The 19,023-nt window shown below is 37.3% G+C and overlaps 3 protein-coding genes across 3 annotated transcripts; 2 read left to right on the plus strand and 1 right to left on the minus strand.

Annotated features, from left to right (window-relative positions):
* Positions 3,436-7,921, plus strand: LOC104753664. The gene is made up of 8 exons (XM_010475884.1): positions 3,436-3,821; positions 3,931-4,883; positions 4,979-5,579; positions 5,679-5,971; positions 6,144-6,335; positions 6,444-7,279; positions 7,409-7,517; positions 7,599-7,921. The coding sequence occupies exons 1-8, from the start codon at positions 3,436-3,438 to the stop codon at positions 7,919-7,921; spliced, it is 3,693 nt and encodes a 1,230-aa protein (XP_010474186.1).
* On the plus strand, positions 9,894-11,620 carry LOC104750542 (60S ribosomal protein L17-2). The gene is made up of 7 exons (XM_010472346.2): positions 9,894-9,983; positions 10,091-10,127; positions 10,232-10,272; positions 10,788-11,018; positions 11,101-11,203; positions 11,285-11,352; positions 11,443-11,620. The coding sequence occupies exons 1-7, from the start codon at positions 9,981-9,983 to the stop codon at positions 11,485-11,487; spliced, it is 528 nt and encodes a 175-aa protein (XP_010470648.1). The 5' UTR covers positions 9,894-9,980; the 3' UTR covers positions 11,488-11,620.
* LOC104750543 (putative ribosome biogenesis GTPase RsgA) lies at positions 11,655-13,650 on the minus strand. Its single transcript, XM_010472347.2, has 5 exons — positions 12,885-13,650; positions 12,586-12,804; positions 12,320-12,514; positions 12,049-12,233; positions 11,655-11,962 (listed from the first exon to the last, which is right to left on the minus strand). The coding sequence occupies exons 1-5, from the start codon at positions 13,572-13,574 to the stop codon at positions 11,767-11,769; spliced, it is 1,485 nt and encodes a 494-aa protein (XP_010470649.1). The 5' UTR covers positions 13,575-13,650; the 3' UTR covers positions 11,655-11,766.

Consider the following 19,023-nt stretch of genomic DNA (forward strand, 5'->3'; position numbering starts at 1 on the left):
GAAGATAAGAAGAGGAGAGTGATTAGAGGTTGTGGACATCAATGAGTCCACTCTCCCTTACCATTTTGTGCGATATCGTGCATCTCTTTCGAAGTAATGGTAACTCCTAAACACTCTATAGCTCCACCATTAAAACAGCCTTTTATCTACCAAGCCTCGATTTCAATAGCTTAATGCCCTTAATGAGAAGCTCATGCCAATTTTAATTGAATGTAAAGAGTCTTTGTCTGGAAATTGATCTTTTTCTGGGTTTGATTGCCAATTATGGTTCTGGTTTTGGAGATGTTTGCTGGAGAATTTTATCGGTATAGCTTGTTTTAACACATGTGGTCTGCAGGTCATGGTCTACTCACGGTTTCTGAGATTTTTGCGAGTTCCCACCTTGGCTCTCTTGGCGCTTGGTTTGAGTTTGTTTGAGGACAAACAAAGATCTAAGTCCCGGGGAGTTGATATGTTACGGTTTTGACTCACTTTCACCCGTTTATTTGATAGTTTTGTAGTTGTTTGAGTCCTTTTCAGGTTATAATAAGAGGCTAGGAAGCTAAAAGCAAGGATTGGAAGAGCATGAGCAATCGGAGCAGAAAGGAGTTGAATTGGAGCAGAAAAGCTGATTTTAGACCTAGGAGCACATGCTCCCGATTTCCGAGCACATGCGCCCAACTCTACGGTTTCATGACGACACGTGGCAAGCATCTAGGCGCCGATTCCCTGCCTAATTCCCCTTATTTTAGGCGATCCTTTGTGAGAGAAAGAGGGCTGAGATCGCTTTCTAATAGGGAGATTTTAGGCGATACTTGTATGCTATTTAACCTAGGGTTTTTAGGAGAGATAAGATACATTTTCTTTTGGTTTTTGAGCGATGCTTTTGTGAGAGGGAGAAGAGCGGCTACCTTGTGAAGCATTCTCTGAACCCTTTTTATTTTTATGTCATTGAATTTCTCATCTTTTGCTATGATTCATTTCTCTATGTCTGAGTAGTTTTCTTTGCTAGATTAGGGGTTTCAAAAGGGGTTTCATGGGTTAGCAACAGAACACAAATAGGGCTTTATATAATCGATTGTCTTCACTATTGTTAGACTTAATGCTTAGGTTGATTTGATCACCCAATCTATGATTCTAGGTTTATCTATTCATCAAAAGTGTAATAGGTTGCTAGAAAAGACATTAGTGGGCAAATTATCCTAGACCTGCGAAAGTTGATGTGTAGGTGATTTGTGAACTTATCATTCCTGTTCTTTAATGCTTGTCTGCGATTCTGGGCTCAAACGACAGTTTAGGGTTTATGGACCGCCGAGCATGTGCTCCGGATGTCTGAGCATGTGCTCCGCGTTTCCGCACAGAATCGATCAGATAGAGTTATTGATACCACGACAGTGGATCAGTTTATATTTATGTTTGAGTTCTAGACTGGTACTTAATCTATGCCCTGAATAGTTGTTTAGTTGCTATCTCTGAAATTCCCGAGAATTACCCCTGATCTAGTGTTTTGCTTATTGCCTTTTTATACCGTTTTAATCGCGTTACTGTTACCAAACAAACCCAACTTTGAATTGTCTTAGCTTGAAATTGAACCAATAGAACCATAGAGTAAAACTTGGTCTTCGTGGGATTCGACCCCTAAGTACTACTTCTTTGTTGTGCACTTGCAGTAGGAAAATAGGATTTAAAACTCTGTGTATCAGTTGGCTTTTAATTTTTTTATTTTCCAATAAACTACGTTAACTATGGATAACATTAGTAGAATTCTCTTCTATTATGTTTTACTTAGTAATTTGTAGAACGCATTTGTATTTTGTTTATAAAGGCAACATCATATCAATAAAAAACCACTATTCCCGCCATATATTGAATCATTAGACTATACACTGACCTGTTAATCTTTGCTGATTCAACAAAATCTCCAACCAATTTTCTCCTACTGTTGTCATGTTAAAGAAAAACATTATGTTAATCACAGGGGAAAAAAAAAGAATATGACTAAGTAGATCATAAACAAAAATGAGACTGATTTCATGATGATATAACTCAGCTACGCGAATGAATTCTGTTAAGAAATCTAAATCTTATAACATTATTTGTTACAAGTAATCATTTTATTCCTATTTTTAAGGTAGCAACAAGCATGTGTTTAGGAAATTATGATTAGGTTGTTAAGATAGTAACCATTTTAACATATATTATATAGATCTAACCCGTATTAAGGATACCAGATGGAGATCATATGAACTAGATACTCAACATTCTTTTCATGATTTGTTATTTTGTTCCCTAAAAAAAAGCGTCATAACAAAGGTAGAGTATTTGAGATATCTGGGATACTTTATAGGTCTTATAGTAACTTGGTGCAAATGTTTTACAATATGAAGAAGAGGAAAGCACCGTCGAGTGAACAATGCAAACAGAATCCGGGAGAGATGATGGACAAGGATACGTCAAAAACTAACCCAGAGAAGACCAACCCCCAACTGCAGTCTACCCATACATCCACTACAATACCTAATAGAAACGTTTTTGAAAGAATATTACAGGATTTAACTAACCTGCCGATCGGTTCAATAGGGTCTGCTCCAGCTTCTTTATGTAGCACTGTATCTACTAAAACTACCTGCAGTCCACTGATACCAGGTACTAATCAGATTTATACACGGATATCAAATTATTATATATTACTGTTAGGTGCTACTTTTATTACAATTACTATTAGGACTACATTGATCATCTATTATTTTTAGGTCATTCTGGGAAAAACAACGTTCATATCAGACTTATTCGAATTTTGGGGAATTATTAGAAACGAGTACACCAATAGATAAGTACACATAGAAAAGGAATTGCTTACCTCAGTATATAAGTCATTCACAACCAGCTAATGACCCGTGCAATGCTTCCCATAGAACAGACTATGCCACCATTAAGTCTCTTACAGAATCACAGCAGGCGCATTACCATGACTTATCTGAGGGTAAGAATATTATCAATCATGCATCTTATACTATTTGTAAGACATAAGAAATTGTATTAATAAATCAATTTGTTTATATAAATTACAGAAGAACAAGATGAACAAGTTTACGATTGTTCAAGTGCCGAGGAAGATTACGCTGAAGATTCTGACCCAGAAGTAGATGACTCTGACGTTGAAGTAGATGATGCAGAAGTGTTGGCTGAAGTTAAGAAAAAGCTGCACTACTTAAACATTATTAAGAATGATTTCCAAAAGTTTTTTTGGAGATGTCGTCTCATGTAAGGCATAACCTGCAAATAAGAAAACAGGTAAGTAGAAAATACACGTATAACAAATTTTAGGCATTTTGATGTTGTAATAGAATAACATGTATAAAAGGAATTGTTCATTATTTAACAAGTACAAAAAAAGACTCAGAATATCTAGACCATGGTGACCCAACATACGAATGTGATTATTGTGGAGCAATAATGTGGTACGATGAGCGAATTAACAAACAAAAGAATGCAAGGAAGCCTGTTTTCACTTTGTGTTGTGGCGAAGGACATGTCAAACTTCCATTTCTACAGAAAACACCAGAGTTGTTGGTCGCTTTACTCACTAACAATGATGAGCTAAGCAGACATTTTAGAGAAAATATCAGAGCTTATAACATGATTTTTTCATTTACTTCACTTGGTGGGAAAGTCGAGAAGTGTTGTGCACCAGGACGTGGACCTAATATGTTTCAACTACAAGGGGAGAACTATCACTTGATGGGTAGTATGCGGCCTGAGGATGGTGAACTCCCAAAGTTTCAACAATTGTACATTGTTGATACTGAAAATGAAGTTGATAATAGAGCAACAATTATGAAGTATGGTTTATTTCATTATCAGTAATTGCGTATTCAGTTCTATAATTTACAGACTTTTTGTGTCTAAATTATGTAATGTGTGTTTAACTAAGTTCACTTAATTTTGCAGCAAAGGAAAAGACACTGCAAAGTACAAGAAAAAACAGAAACTCAGAAGGGAACTAATCGAAAAGATTATGAAAATGTTGGATGATGTGAATCCATACGTCAACAAATTCAGATCAGGAAGAGACAGGTTCAATACAAATCCGCATGAAACTTTCCATATGAGGATAGTTAGTAGTCGTTATAAGGATGGGAGGACGTACAACATACCAACAGCATCTGAAGTAGCTGCGTTGATTCCTAGAGATTTCAATTTGGAAATGGATCATCGTGATATTGTTGTTCAAGCAAAATCTGGTGAACTACAAAGGATAAGTGAATTGCATATCTCTTATCTAGCATTACAATATCCCTTATTATTTCCTCATGGAGAGGATGGCTACAGGCTTGGAATTGAAAAAGGGCATTTAAAAGTGGGAAGGGTTAAGAGTAAAAAAGAAAGAAAACATATTAGCATGAGGCAGTTCTTTGCATTTCGAATTCAGGAGAGGAAAAATGAGTCAAGGACCTTTCTGCATTCTAGACGCTTATTCCAACAGTTCTTGGTTGATTCTTATACTGCCATCGAGAGCAACCGGCTTGGTTACATCAAATACAATCAAGCGAGTTTAAGGGCAGAGAATTATAACACAGTAAAGAAGGGCGTAGAATCTGGAAATGTAGATATGAATGAGCAAGGGAGGCAGTTTTTTTTACCAAAGTCATTCACTGGTGGTCCTAGATATATGCGAGAAAACTATTTAGATGCAATGGCTATATCTAAACACTTTGGATTTCCTGACCTTTTTATAACTTTCACATGTAATCCAAAGTGGCCAGAGCTAACTAGATTTTTTCAGGAGCGCAAATTGAATCCCGATGATAGACCAGACATCCTTTGTAGGGTTTTTAAGATGAAGCTCGATTCCCTTATGCATGATTTAACCAAACGACATATATTACGGAAGACGGTATCTGGTAATTCCTAAATTTTTGTAAATGTTTAATTTGTTTTACATCGTGAGATATGAAGATCGACATCTAATCTCTTTATATATTTATCCTATCTACAGCTATGTATACCATTGATTTCCAGAAAAGAGGTTTGCCACATGCGCATATACTGCTATTCATGGACCAAAAGCACAAATTTGCTAAGACAGAAGATATAGATAAAATCATATTTGCAGAAATTCCAGACAAGAATGAAGAAGCAGAGCTTTATGAGTTAGTGAAGGACATGATGATCCATGGACCCTGTGGTGCTGTTAATCCGAAATCACCATGTATGGAGAATAGGAAATGTACTAAATTCTTTCCTAAGAAGTATGCTGAGGAGACTACTGTCGATAAAGAAAGCTTTCCAGTGTACAGAAGAAGGGAGACAACTGATTATGTAGAAAAAAATGGATTCAAATGTGATAAGAGTTATGTTATCCCATACAATAAGAAGTTGTTGTTACGCTATAGAGCACACGTAAATGTCGAGTGGTGCAACCAAGCTGGATCAGTGAAGTATTTGTTTAAATACATTACAAAAGGTCAGGACCGTGTAACTGTTGTTGTATTGCCAAATATGCCAGAGGAAGATGAAGATGAATACCAAACTGGAGAGGTTCTAGGGAAAGAGAATAAGAAACCAGAGAATGAAATTAAAGATTATTTTAATTGCAGGTAGTTTTTCTAATTCAGCTAGGATTTTGTTTTGTCTTTAATATTAGAGTCTTAACAATTTGAAATGATGATCACATATGCTTTTCTTTTGTAAACCAGGTATGTGTCCGCATGTGAAGCAACATGGAGGATTTTTAAATTTAATATTCATTACCGGTCAACACCAGTTGTTAAACTAAGTTTCCATCTAGAGGGTGAACATCTGATTTATTTCAAGGGTGATGATGAGGCTGAAGCAATTATGCATCAAGATACCGTCGATAATTCCATGTTTCTAGCATGGATGGATCTTAACAAGGTTAGCTCTATTGCTAGGACGCTTACTTATCCAGAAATACCTAACAAGTTCACATATGATTCTAAAGAGAAACAGTTTAATCTAAGCCAAAGAGGTTTTGCAATCGGAAGAATAAATTATGTTCCTATGGCTATGGAGGATGGATTATTATTTGCGAGTTCTGTTGAATGAACAGAGGGGTCCCAGAAATTTTGATGAGATCAAGACTGTTAATGGAGTGGTTTATAAAGAATATAAAGATGCATGTTTTTCTTTGGGTTTGCTAGATGATGACCAAGAATACATAGACGATTTAGTTAGAACAGGCTATTGGGGTAGTGGAAGCTTGGTTAGGCAAGTTTTTGTTGTCATGCTTTCTTCGGCTATATTACTTAGGCCTGAATTAGTTTGGGCAAAGACATGGGAGTTGCAGTGTGAAGACATTCAATTCATTAGAAGGAAAGCAATAGACAGACCAGGTATTGTATTCCGCATTTAGGACATTTAAGTTTTGAGATATTCATCACATGAATTTATTTAGTAATCGTAAATTCTAATTTTGACGAATTTTAAACTTTTGTTTGCAGAGTTAGTTTTATCTGATGATGAGAAAAAGAAATTTGCGCTACAAGATATAGACATCAGACTTAAAAGAAATGGTAGTTCTCTTGCTAACTTTAAGTCAATGCCACAGCCACCTAGACGGATTATTAGTGACTCTAACGTGTTGATAGTTGACGAGAAAAACTATAACCGTGAGGATCAGGGAAAGAAACATGCGGGCTGGATAGAGCAGATGACTCCAGAACAGAAAAAAGTTTATTCAGAGATAATGGATGTTGTAATATCTAAGAGTGGTGGAGTCTTCTTTGTATACGGGTTAGGTGGTACTGGTAAAACATTTTTATGGAAAACACTATCTGTTGCATTAAGGAAAGACGGTGAGATTGTCTTAAATGTTGCATCCAGTGGTATAACATCACTTTTATTAGCAGGAGGTAGGACTGCTCATTCTAGATTTGGGACTCCATTAGTTTTGGATGAGCTTTCAACATGTAGAATGAAACCAAGTTCAGATTTAGGGAAATTGGTCAAAGAAGCTTCTCTAATAATCTGGGACGAAGCACCTATGATGAGTAAGTACTGTTTTGAGTCATTGGATAGAAGCTTGAAGGATGTAGTTGAAAATGGTCATAGCAAACCCTTTGGAGGAAAAGTTGTAGTTTTTGGAGGAGATTTCAGACAAGTTCTTCCATTCATAAATGGTGGTTCTAGGACAGAAATAGTTATGGCTACATTAAATTCATCATATATTTGGGATCATTGCAAAGTTCTAAAACTTACAAAGAATATGCGTCTGGCAAAGGATATAAGTGTTGAAAAGGCGAAGAAAATTAGAGAATTTTCAGAATGGATATTGGATGTCAGAGACGGTAAAATTGCAAAGCCAAATGATGGGGAAGCAGAAATAGAAATTCCTGAAGATTTGCTTATTACAAAAGCCACTAATCCTATAGAAGCTATAAGCAAATAGGTCTATGGTGATCCACAGTTTTTAAAAGAAAAGAATGATCCAAAGTTTTTCCAAGCTAGAGCTATACTAGCTCCAACAAATGAGGATGTCTATCAGATAAATGAGTATATGCTCGATCAAATGGAAGGTACGTTCTATATGATTCAGTCTGAATTTATCTCTTTGATGCTGAAAAAAATGATTAAACTATTGTAAATTTTCTTTGTAGGTGATGAGAGAATATATCTTAGTGCAGATAGTTTGGATCCTTCTGACAAAGAGTCCAAGAATAACCCCGTGTTCACTCCAGATTTCCTCAACAGTATCAAACTTTCAGGTTTGCCTAACCATAGGTTACGATTGAAGATTGGCTGTCCAGTAATGTTGCTAAGGAACATAGATCCTACCGGAGGTCTAATGAATGGAACAAGACTACAAATAACTCAAATGGCTGAATTTGTGATCGAGGCTAGAGTTATAACTGGGGATCGTGTAGGGGATAAAGTAGTCATTCCTAGGTTGTTGATAACACCATCAGATACCAGATTTTGATTGTAAGAAATCTCAGACTTTATTAATACGTTTCCGCGTTTGTTACAGGATTCGTTCATGAACAACCCGAAATAATGAATGAATCTTCCTCAAGTTTATGAGAAGTTTTTAAAGTGTTGGATGATCATGAACAACCCGAAATAACCTGAACAACCCGAAAGAAGACACATTTGGCTATCTCCTCTTTAATTTTAAACATTTGAAAGTTTTAGTTTTATTTTAAGACTTTAGATTGCATTTTAATGTTTCTGTTTCAAGAGATAATTTTTTATATTTGCAGTGATTTCTGGATTTATATTTATTCTGTTTAATGTTAATTTTGTTTAAATACACTGATCTAATTTTAATATAACTGCACACAAACAAATACCTACTTAATATAACCAAAAACAATCAAGAAAAATGATTCAGATATGTATCACAACTTACGTTTTTCATATTAGTAGTTTGCATATGTCCACGCTATCATTCAAAGGACCCAACCAAAAAAATTATGTCCTGCAAATAGATACATGTCAAAAAGGATCATATAATACCAAGCTAAAGGAGAGAAAGATGCGAAGCTAAATTTGTGTATATAGCGTGATTATAATAATATGATTGACTTACGAACGAATCAAGTTGTAGTGATTTTATTGTTAATTTCACAACGGTGCTATAGCAATTTAACTGGAAATTTAGAACGATTACTATAGATTCTAGGTGCGATTTGTAGAGAACAACTTGAACTAATTTCTGATTTGATTACATGGGTAAGAATCTTAATAAACCTAATTACTGATTATTGAAATTCAATAAACTAACCTCTATTGCAAATCCCAACTGGTTTCTCTCCTTATCCAGCCTCAACGGATTGCTTCGCTTGATTCGATTAGGTCTGATTTTTTGGAAAACAAATCAAAGATCTCGAATCAAAGGCTTGATTCGATTAGTTATCGTAGCTAGGAGACGAAGAGATTTTTTTTTTCTCTGAAAATGGTCTGAAGGAAAAAGGAAAAAAAATTAGAATAATAAGTTTAGGGTTTTTGGATGTGGGCTGTGGACTGGGCTTCCTTTATATTGTAGAGATATTGTATTATATAACTTAAAAACTGCTTAATGGATTGTCGATGGCCATTATTTTCATTTGGTTAAACAAGAAAAATATATAATGTATTAACTTTAAGATTACATTGATAATTAATCTAATTTACATGTTATACTTTTTGTTTTGAATTTGGTTATGATGACAATAATATCAATTAACTCCTAATACTTAATTACATTACATGCTTATTCTAATTTATATATAGTCCAACATATGTATTTTGTCTATATATTTTAAAAAACAAAATTCTAATAGTAAAATTATGTGTTTCAAATATCAATATACAATACCTTCCACCCAAAAAAAGCAATATACAACACTATATTATATAATAACCCAGATAATTATAATCATATAATTCCAAAAAAAAAAAAATTCCCCCGCGCTGTCAGCGCAGGTTATTATCTAGTTTTAGTGATATTTTTGGAAAAAAAAACTAAATTGTGGTATTTTTGGAATAAAAACCTATTTTAGTGGTATTTATGACAATTGCCTTTTTCATAACCTCTTTTATATTTTTATTTTTACTAAAACTAAAAATTCTTGATAATTGGCTTTAATTAAATTAACTCTATTAATAAAATGTTACTATCATCATAAATGGAACACTCTTAAGACTTGACATACATACGTATATAGACTTTTTAGTATAAGATAAGCTACCAAAATTAAAGATAAGCAACATATAATAAAAATTAAGGCAAGAAAGTAACGATTGAATATTCTAGTAAATTGTATCCAGATCCACGAACATATAAAAAAAAAAACTGAGAAGAAGAATCGCCAACCCAATTCATAGTGTTAATGGGCTATTGTATAAAGCCCGGAAAGTCCATTACAAAATGGACAAAAAATAAGCCCATTAGAATATAAAAACTAGGTTTTCGCAGGTTTTATATCTTTATCACTATATAAGGTCTCTCTTCAACAAATCTCTCAACTCTTCTGCAGCCGATTCTTCTATTAGCCGCCATGGTAATTGCTTGAAGCACCTCACTCAATCTCTCTCTACTCTCGTAGATTTAACCTAGAAAATCGCCTTTGTCTAATCTTCTTTATCTTGCCTTTTGCTAATTTCGCAGGTGAAGTACTCTCAAGAACCCGACAACCAGACCAAGTGTAAGTTCCTTTGATGACCATTTCGTTATCTCGAATTCGTTCTGCTTTGTATCCGATTGTATGTAATGAGCTTTGTGGTTATATTTTGTTTTTGATTTTGGCAGCTTGCAAGGCTAGAGGATCCGATCTTAGGGTTCACTTCAAGGTATGTGTAGCTCGTAATTACATTTTCCGATGTGGTTTAGATTTATGGGTTTTAGGAGATTGGAGTTTTTAAGGTTTAACCTGATTGAGAAAAAGCAGAGTTCTGTTGCAATTTACAGATCTCACGTATACTTCAGGGAAATTGAATTGGTCATCGTGATTGGGTGAATCTGTGTTTATTTTTCTCATAACTATTGAGGTTCAGTACATGATGGTACATTGATATTAGCTTTATCATTTCGTATTTTGAAGCTTTTCAACTTTAGGGTTTTTTTTTGGGGGTTACTAAGTATTGAAACCTGATTAAAAAAGCAGGGCTTTGTTGCCTATTTCTGTGAATGAAGCTCTCGTATATATCAGGGAAATTACGGGCATTGTTCTTGGGTGAACCTATGTAGATTTTGTTAGTGACTAATGGTTCAGTAAATGATGCCACATTTTATAAGACTGTTGGTTTTGGATTTGTTGATTGGTTGCTCATTGTGTTTTTGTTTTGTATTGGATTGTGTGGAACAGAACACGAGGGAAACAGCGCACGCCATCAGGAAGCTACCATTGATCAAGGCCAAGAGGTACCTTGAGGATGTGATAGCTCACAAGCAAGCAATTCCTTTCACACGTTTCTGCAGAGGTGTTGGGAGAACTGCTCAAGCTAAGAACAGGCATTCTAATGGTCAAGGACGTTGGCCCGCCAAGTCTGCTCAGTTTGTTCTTGATTTGCTCAAGAACGCTGAGAGCAATGCTGAGGTGAGGATAACAATCTTCTACTGAGCAAGATTTGGTTCTCTGCCATTTTGCTAATGAGCAAGATTTGACTTTGACTTTTCAGGTGAAAGGTTTGGATGTTGATGCCCTCTTCATCTCACACATCCAAGTGAACCAGGCCGCAAAGCAAAGGAGAAGGACTTACCGTGCTCATGGAAGAATCAACCGTAAGTTTTGTGATATTGTTGTAAATTACTTAGCTTCTTGATTTTTCTTTTAATGAATCATTGGGTCTTTCTTGGTTGCAGCTTACATGTCCAACCCATGCCACATTGAGTTGATTTTGTCAGAGAAGGAAGAGCCTGTCAAGAAAGAGGTAATAATTTTTAATCTCATTTGTAATTCTGGCATTGTGTTAATAACAGCAATACTCATTTCGTAATTTTTTTTTTTTTGATAATTGTAGCCGGAGACTCAGTTGGCAGCCAAGTCCAAGAAGTCAGCAGCTTAAGCTTTCTTCGTTTTATTTCTGTCCTTTGTGCTCATTGAAGAGATTTTGTTCCCTTTTTATTTTAGCTCGGATCGTTTTGTAAGACAACGGATAGTTTTTTCTTGAAGATTTTCGCTTAATGGTTATGACATCATTTATCATGTTTCGTATTTAGTAGTAATCAAATATAATCTAAATAATTCTTCAAGTGAACAAAAAAAATTCTGCGAACATAAGTGCTGAAAACAAAAGAGATCTGTACATTTTCTGACTTAGTCTTTGTGGGAAACATGAGTTCTCTCATTGTCGTGTATTCTCATTCTCAATGGCTCGGACGATTGGGTCGTTCTCTAAGTCCAAGTCATCATCTTCATCTTCGAACTCATCCAGCTCACTGATCATTGTCTGTTTTGTTTTCTTCCTTGACTCTCTCCTATGCTTCTTCGGGACTAGCCGTGGTTCAGCATGTTTCACACCCATGTCTCCCACCTTGTACCTATTTCAGGGATTCCCTAGTTAAAACGACATTGTGGGAAAATAACCAATCTCAAAATATAAGTTTCAGGAGAATCCCAATAATACCTAACATCATCTTCCCTTTTGGTTCCAAAAGTCCTAAGCTGAAACTCCTCCCTGATTCTGATCTCATCAAGCAGTTGCAAGTAGTAAGGATACCTTTCCCAATCACCTTTCACAACACATCCTGGTTCCCCAATATGCAAGCAATCTCTAAATCCACATTTTCCACCCTCAATCTTGTTCCGTATCTAAGGAAACAGTTCAAAAGACAACACATCGTCACAGTTGGTCAATAAGGGAAATGGGAACAAGCCAATGGGTACAAAGTGCAAACCTCAGGGAAACAGTGTGCAAGTGACTGCTTTGTTACTTTCAGCAAACTAGGTTGGTTAAAGCCAGGAGTATCAGCGAGATAACCACCTTCAGAAACCGGCAGTAGCGACACGTTCCGTGTTGTATGTTTACCCCTACCACTTCTAGAAGAAACTTCCCCTACTCGTTGATCATCAAACCATTTATTACCTAACATCTGAATATCAAAAAGTGTCAATTCATGAGATGGTAAAGTAAAAGTTAAGCTCTAGAATGAAAGAAACTTACAGGCTCAAACCAATTCTCATCTTCCACCTCACCACCACCATGGTTACTTCTCAATATGTTGATTAAGCTTGACTTCCCAACACCACTCGGTCCAACAATCACAGAAGTCTGATTCCTCAGGATAAACGCAATCTCATCAAGTCCCTCTTTAGTTCCCACACTACAAAACAATGGCTCATAGTTCCAACCACGCAATCTTATCTTCCAAGATTCCAATTCCTGTTAACAAGTTCATGATTCTAATCAATCCCTGAAGCAAACAAGTAGTGAACTAATGCAATCTCTAATTCCTCCTTTACCTCTTGACTGATGAGTTCAGTTTTGTTCAAAGCAAGTGTGAGTGGAATACGAGTAGATTCAGCTTCCACCAAGAACCTAGTGAGTGTAAACGGCTCCAGCTTCGGCTGATCCAGAGAGAAAAGCACAAGTAAATGATCAACGTTCGCAACCGGTGGATCCAAAATCTCAGAGCGGCGATGAAACACATTCTCAATCATTCCTCTTCGATCAACCCAATCAATAGATCCAACAAGAACCTTATCCCCAACCAAAACTCTCCTCCGTATCTTCTTCAACACCGCTCTCACAACACAAAGCAACTCAACACCAGTCTTAGACGAATCATCATCATCATCACCGCTCTTCACAGAACCAGCTACATCTTGAACAATGACGCGCATAAAGTTCGCTTGAGCTGTTGCAACGGTACCGATAGCTTGAGACTCCAAGAGCGAAGGTTTGTGCTCCGGCGAGAGAACCGGCGATAGAGAGGAGGAGTAGTTTTTAGTACCGATATGTTTCGCTCTGAGCAAATTCTTGCTCGGTTGGGGTTTTCTCGAGACATCAGGATTATCTCGTCTCGCTGAAAGAGGACAGAAGCTGCGGCGGATTCCGATTCCGACTTGAACTCCATATCTGTCGGGAAAAAACGCCGCGCGACGGAGGAACGGAGAAGAGTGACGGAGGAGTGAAATCGACGATGTCTGCATAAGAAAATTCTAGAAGAATCCAAAGACTGTCTAGAGAAGAGAGAGCAATGAAGATTTTGGGTGTGATATGAAGAAGATTTTGAGCTATGGGCTTATGGTAAGTGCTATGGGCCCAAAGTTATGGGCGTATATATATAATGAATCGTAAAAGCGTGGGGAAGACGTGATCATTCAAAGTTTTAAACCCTAATTTCCCATTTGAAGACGGATGAATGGTGATGTTCAATCTTCTTCCGGAGGATTTGGGAGAGGATATACTATCTAGGGTTCCGATAATATTTTAGGAGCAGTGAGATCTACTTGCAAACGATGACAATTACAGAGATGAAGTCCATGGACCGTGATCGTGGTTTGGAACCGTATTTGGGATAAACCAGGTTGATTCAATTATCTCGGATACGATAACAACCGGAACCACAAAATATTTGGGGTATTGGATGATATTTACGATATTAACTTATTAAGTCTAACCAACCTTCGGAGGGTTTTTATATTATTCTCGAGAAACATTGAAATTTTTGGTCATCATTGAAGGGAGATACATATTTTAATGTTGCTCCAAGAGTGATATTTGGACTGCGTTTCCCTCTGTTATTTCTAGCTGCTAGTTTTGAATATATGTGGTTCTATCTCATGGGGTAGACTCTATCCGATAGAGATATGGGTGAGATTGGACCCACAATGAAGTCTTGTGGAGAAACTTCTTAACGATTGCTACTATACTCGGTTATAGTAATATTTTCCTTGGGAAATTTTTCATTGACCAAGAGAAGAAACTGGCTGTGGTTTTCTATGTTGTAAATTTTGTTAATGGATCCTTTACACAACAAAGCTCTCATCATTGGATAGACTGGACATTCGAGAATAGTGGATCTCATAGTAGATCTCAGGCCGTATCTTTAAGATCTTGTGTGCGCGTATATATGCTCAAGTTTAGATATTAGAGAATATTGTTTATTACAACTTATGTTAAATTTGGGCTTATCTTGAGCTTCTAACTAAAAACCAATTGGCAATTAGTAGATTGACCATAACCCTTTATATATTAATGATAATCTTTTCAAACTTCAGATGTGGGACTTGGATTGCATCACAACAATCTCCCCTTCAAACCAAGGACCACATGTGGAATATTAACACGCCTCCTCGAGATGATAACTCCATCTCGAACCGATCACATTTGGACTGATAATAAACCCCTTCTTGGGCCCCCATTACTCGGGTTAACAAGAGGCATGTCCGTATCCACTTTTCTAGGTTCACCAGAATTTTAACCTTGGGCTCTGATACCATGTTAAATTTGGGCTTATCTTGGGCTTCTAACTAAAAACCAATTGTCAATTAGTAGATTGACCCTAACCCTTTTTATATTAATGATAACCTTTTCAAACTTCAAATGTGGGACTTGGATTGCATCACAACAACTTATTCACAAATGCCCCTTTTATTTTGGGCTTCTCCCGTCTGCCACACGCTCACTCATGAAAGACCTCTTTACCTTCCTTTAGATATGTCTGAAAAAATAAACAGAAACAATTTAAAATAAGAAAAATAAAGAAAAATAATTTTTGGTTATTACTTCGTAAAACGCAACCCGTTCGATTTCTCTTTTCATAGATCTTTGTTTCTTCGCCTCTGTCGCCATAATTCTCTTTCTTCTTCGTATATTCTTTGTCGCCGGAACTCAATATCAGTGTGATGATGAATTACTTCTTACAGTCACTTCTACGGCCGAATCCTCCGCTTCTTCCACCTCTAATCGCCACAGGGGAAGCCCCCCTCTACCTCCTGCGACCGCCACAGGGGAAGCCCCGGAGACTCGTTCCGATGTTGAGAACCCCGAGGCTAGGTATGAAATTGTCTCAAATTGCCCTACATCCTTTTATTTTGTGGTTCTATTGTGTTTACCATTACTTTCTTTCATTTCAGTGGTGACATTGACTTACTAGATGCCAATCTTAGTAAGGGAGAGATGTCCGCCGCCGCCGGACGCAGATAACTCTGTTGTCCAACCACTCTCCCTTTTCTTCTGCTTTTCCTGGTTTTTGGTGTTCGTTACGTTGAAAACCATTCTGAAAGACATGAATTTCTTTGATGTCCATCTATACTGGTTTTGTTTGGTATCTTTTAGGTAGACTATATTTTGAAATGTATTTTATGTCCACCAAATTAGTCTACTATCCAATAATCCCATTATCCAACTGATGTGATAGACACAACCTATATGTTGTCCATCTATATTGTGTATCAGAATTTAACTTCTAAGTACATGTGATGTAGATGATGGACAATTTAAAGTGTCTTATCTAATCTTGTTTCTTTTCCGGACAGGGGTGATGAAGATGTTGCCGTTCCTCCCCATTGCAAGCCTTGCGAGACTCATCAACGAATCTGGCCTTCTCGGAGGACACGAACCAACAACAAAGGTAGTTTTGTCCATCTTTTGCTGTTTTCTCGTTTTTTTAATGGAGCATCTCCGGTTCGCCAACAGTTTTCCTTATTGCAGTTCTCCTAACGAAGCAGACCCTGCTGGCATTGTTGATCCATTGATAGACCATAGTCCCTATACAATGTATATGTCTATCCAAACTTTTTGTCCATTACACTGTTTTTATGTTTTGTCCTAAGACCAGAAAACCTTCTCCCCATTGCAGGTCGGCAGAGGTCTCAGAGGCAGCTAATGTCCAGCCATCTTCATATTGCAAGTCTCCCAACGAAGCAGACCCTTCTCTTATGTGGGATCCATTAATGGACAACAGTCTGAATTCAAGGTACATGTCCACCCAATCTTTGTCTACCCGAACATGTTTGTGAATTAAACAGTATTTATGTTCTTCCCATTGCAGGTCGGCCGATATCTCAGAGACTGCTAATATCCAGCCATCTNGATAATAAACCCCTTCTTGGGCCCCCATTACTCGGGTTAACAAGAGGCATGTCCGTATCCACTTTTCTAGGTTCACCAGAATTTTAACCTTGGGCTCTGATACCATGTTAAATTTGGGCTTATCTTGGGCTTCTAACTAAAAACCAATTGTCAATTAGTAGATTGACCCTAACCCTTTTTATATTAATGATAACCTTTTCAAACTTCAAATGTGGGACTTGGATTGCATCACAACAACTTATTCACAAATGCCCCTTTTATTTTGGGCTTCTCCCGTCTGCCACACGCTCACTCATGAAAGACCTCTTTACCTTCCTTTAGATATGTCTGAAAAAATAAACAGAAACAATTTAAAATAAGAAAAATAAAGAAAAATAATTTTTGGTTATTACTTCGTAAAACGCAACCCGTTCGATTTCTCTTTTCATAGATCTTTGTTTCTTCGCCTCTGTCGCCATAATTCTCTTTCTTCTTCGTATATTCTTTGTCGCCGGAACTCAATATCAGTGTGATGATGAATTACTTCTTACAGTCACTTCTACGGCCGAATCCTCCGCTTCTTCCACCTCTAATCGCCACAGGGGAAGCCCCCCTCTACCTCCTGCGACCGCCACAGGGGAAGCCCCGGAGACTCGTTCCGATGTTGAGAACCCCGAGGCTAGGTATGAAATTGTCTCAAATTGCCCTACATCCTTTTATTTTGTGGTTCTATTGTGTTTACCATTACTTTCTTTCATTTCAGTGGTGACATTGACTTACTAGATGCCAATCTTAGTAAGGGAGAGATGTCCGCCGCCGCCGGACGCAGATAACTCTGTTGTCCAACCACTCTCCCTTTTCTTCTGCTTTTCCTGGTTTTTGGTGTTCGTTACGTTGAAAACCATTCTGAAAGACATGAATTTCTTTGATGTCCATCTATACTGGTTTTGTTTGGTATCTTTTAGGTAGACTATATTTTGAAATGTATTTTATGTCCACCAAATTAGTCTACTATCCAATAATCCCATTATCCAACTGATGTGATAGACACAACCTATATGTTGTCCATCTATATTGTGTATCAGAATTTAACTTCTAAGTACATGTGATGTAGATGATGGACAATTTAAAGTGTCTTATCTAATCTTGTTTCTTTTCCGGACAGGGGTGATGAAGATGTTGCCGTTCCTCCCCATTGCAAGCCTTGCGAGACTCATCAACGAATCTGGCCTTCTCGGAGGACACGAACCAACAACAAAGGTAGTTTTGTCCATCTTTTGCTGTTTTCTCGTTTTTTTAATGGAGCATCTCCGGTTCGCCAACAGTTTTCCTTATTGCAGTTCTCCTAACGAAGCAGACCCTGCTGGCATTGTTGATCCATTGATAGACCATAGTCCCTATACAATGTATATGTCTATCCAAACTTTTTGTCCATTACACTGTTTTTATGTTTTGTCCTAAGACCAGAAAACCTTCTCCCCATTGCAGGTCGGCAGAGGTCTCAGAGGCAGCTAATGTCCAGCCATCTTCATATTGCAAGTCTCCCAACGAAGCAGACCCTTCTCTTATGTGGGATCCATTAATGGACAACAGTCTGAATTCAAGGTACATGTCCACCCAATCTTTGTCTACCCGAACATGTTTGTGAATTAAACAGTATTTATGTTCTTCCCATTGCAGGTCGGCCGATATCTCAGAGACTGCTAATATCCAGCCATCTACATATTGCAAGTCTCCCAACGAAGCAGACCCTTCTCTTATTCGGGATCCCTTAGTGGACAACAGTTTGTATTCAAGGTACATGTCCAACCCATCTTTGTCTATCAAATGTGTTTAGCTATGAAAGACTGGAGAATGTTTACCAGAGTGACAGTACCGGCGATTGTGGTCCACTGGCCGTAAAGTATATCGAGCTCCATTCGCAAAAAATCACGCCTGAAGGACTAACAGAAGAAATGGTGGACCAACTACATATGTCCTACGCTGTTGATGTCTACCAAGAGTTTGTTGTCTCACTAAAGAATTGAACTTATTATGTCTACCTTATGTTGGCCCTCTTCTTCTTTTTTTCGGTCCTTTTGTTACGGTTATGTACTTTGTCTTTTGTTCGCTACTACATTTTGTCTTTTAAACAAAGGTTAGAAGAGTGAACCGACTTTCCCTCATTATAACAATTTAATGCCCTTGCTTTATCTAAACAAGTGCTTTAAAAGGCTACAGAACTGAAACACGCCTAACCTGCCAATCTCTTTAAATTAGCTAAAGTTGAATCCAATCAATATCTTTCTCATCAACAATATCTTCCCCAACAGATCCACCCTCCCTTTCTTCTCTATGGTTTGCTTCTCCAGACGGGTTTCCCATTTCAGTTGGCGATAGACCATTTCGGCTCACCATTATGTCTACAATCGATAGACAAAACATCATCACTCCCTGCAGACACCATATTCCCTCTTGACCTTTGTCCACACATAATCGACATTGTGCCATCTACATCATCAGTAACAATGTCCACATTGTTCTCTTCCTTGATAGACAACTTTGTATGTCCACATACCTCAGCTTCTCTAACCACCACCTACT

Source organism: Camelina sativa, chromosome 16 (assembly GCF_000633955.1).
Source record: "Camelina sativa cultivar DH55 chromosome 16, Cs, whole genome shotgun sequence".
Classification (NCBI taxonomy): Eukaryota; Viridiplantae; Streptophyta; class Magnoliopsida; order Brassicales; family Brassicaceae; genus Camelina; species Camelina sativa.

Excerpts from the sequence above, each read along its gene's own strand:
- LOC104753664 (XM_010475884.1), top strand. The coding sequence starts at position 3,436 with ATGTGGTACGATGAGCGAATTAACAAACAAAAGAATGCAAGGAAGCCT. Across the intron at positions 5,972-6,143 it reads GTTTAATCTAAGCCAAAGAG|ATGATGACCAAGAATACATA; the intron begins GTTTTGCAATCG and ends TGGGTTTGCTAG. Across the intron at positions 6,336-6,443 it reads GAAAGCAATAGACAGACCAG|AGTTAGTTTTATCTGATGAT; the intron begins GTATTGTATTCC and ends TTTTGTTTGCAG.
- LOC104750542 (XM_010472346.2), top strand. Across the intron at positions 11,019-11,100 it reads ACGCTGAGAGCAATGCTGAG|GTGAAAGGTTTGGATGTTGA; the intron begins GTGAGGATAACA and ends TTGACTTTTCAG. Across the intron at positions 11,204-11,284 it reads TGCTCATGGAAGAATCAACC|CTTACATGTCCAACCCATGC; the intron begins GTAAGTTTTGTG and ends TCTTGGTTGCAG.
- LOC104750543 (XM_010472347.2), bottom strand. The coding sequence starts at position 13,574 with ATGCAGACATCGTCGATTTCACTCCTCCGTCACTCTTCTCCGTTCCTC. Across the intron at positions 12,515-12,585 it reads ATGAGAATTGGTTTGAGCCT|ATGTTAGGTAATAAATGGTT; the intron begins GTAAGTTTCTTT and ends TTTGATATTCAG. Across the intron at positions 11,963-12,048 it reads AAAAGGGAAGATGATGTTAG|GTACAAGGTGGGAGACATGG; the intron begins GTATTATTGGGA and ends TCCCTGAAATAG.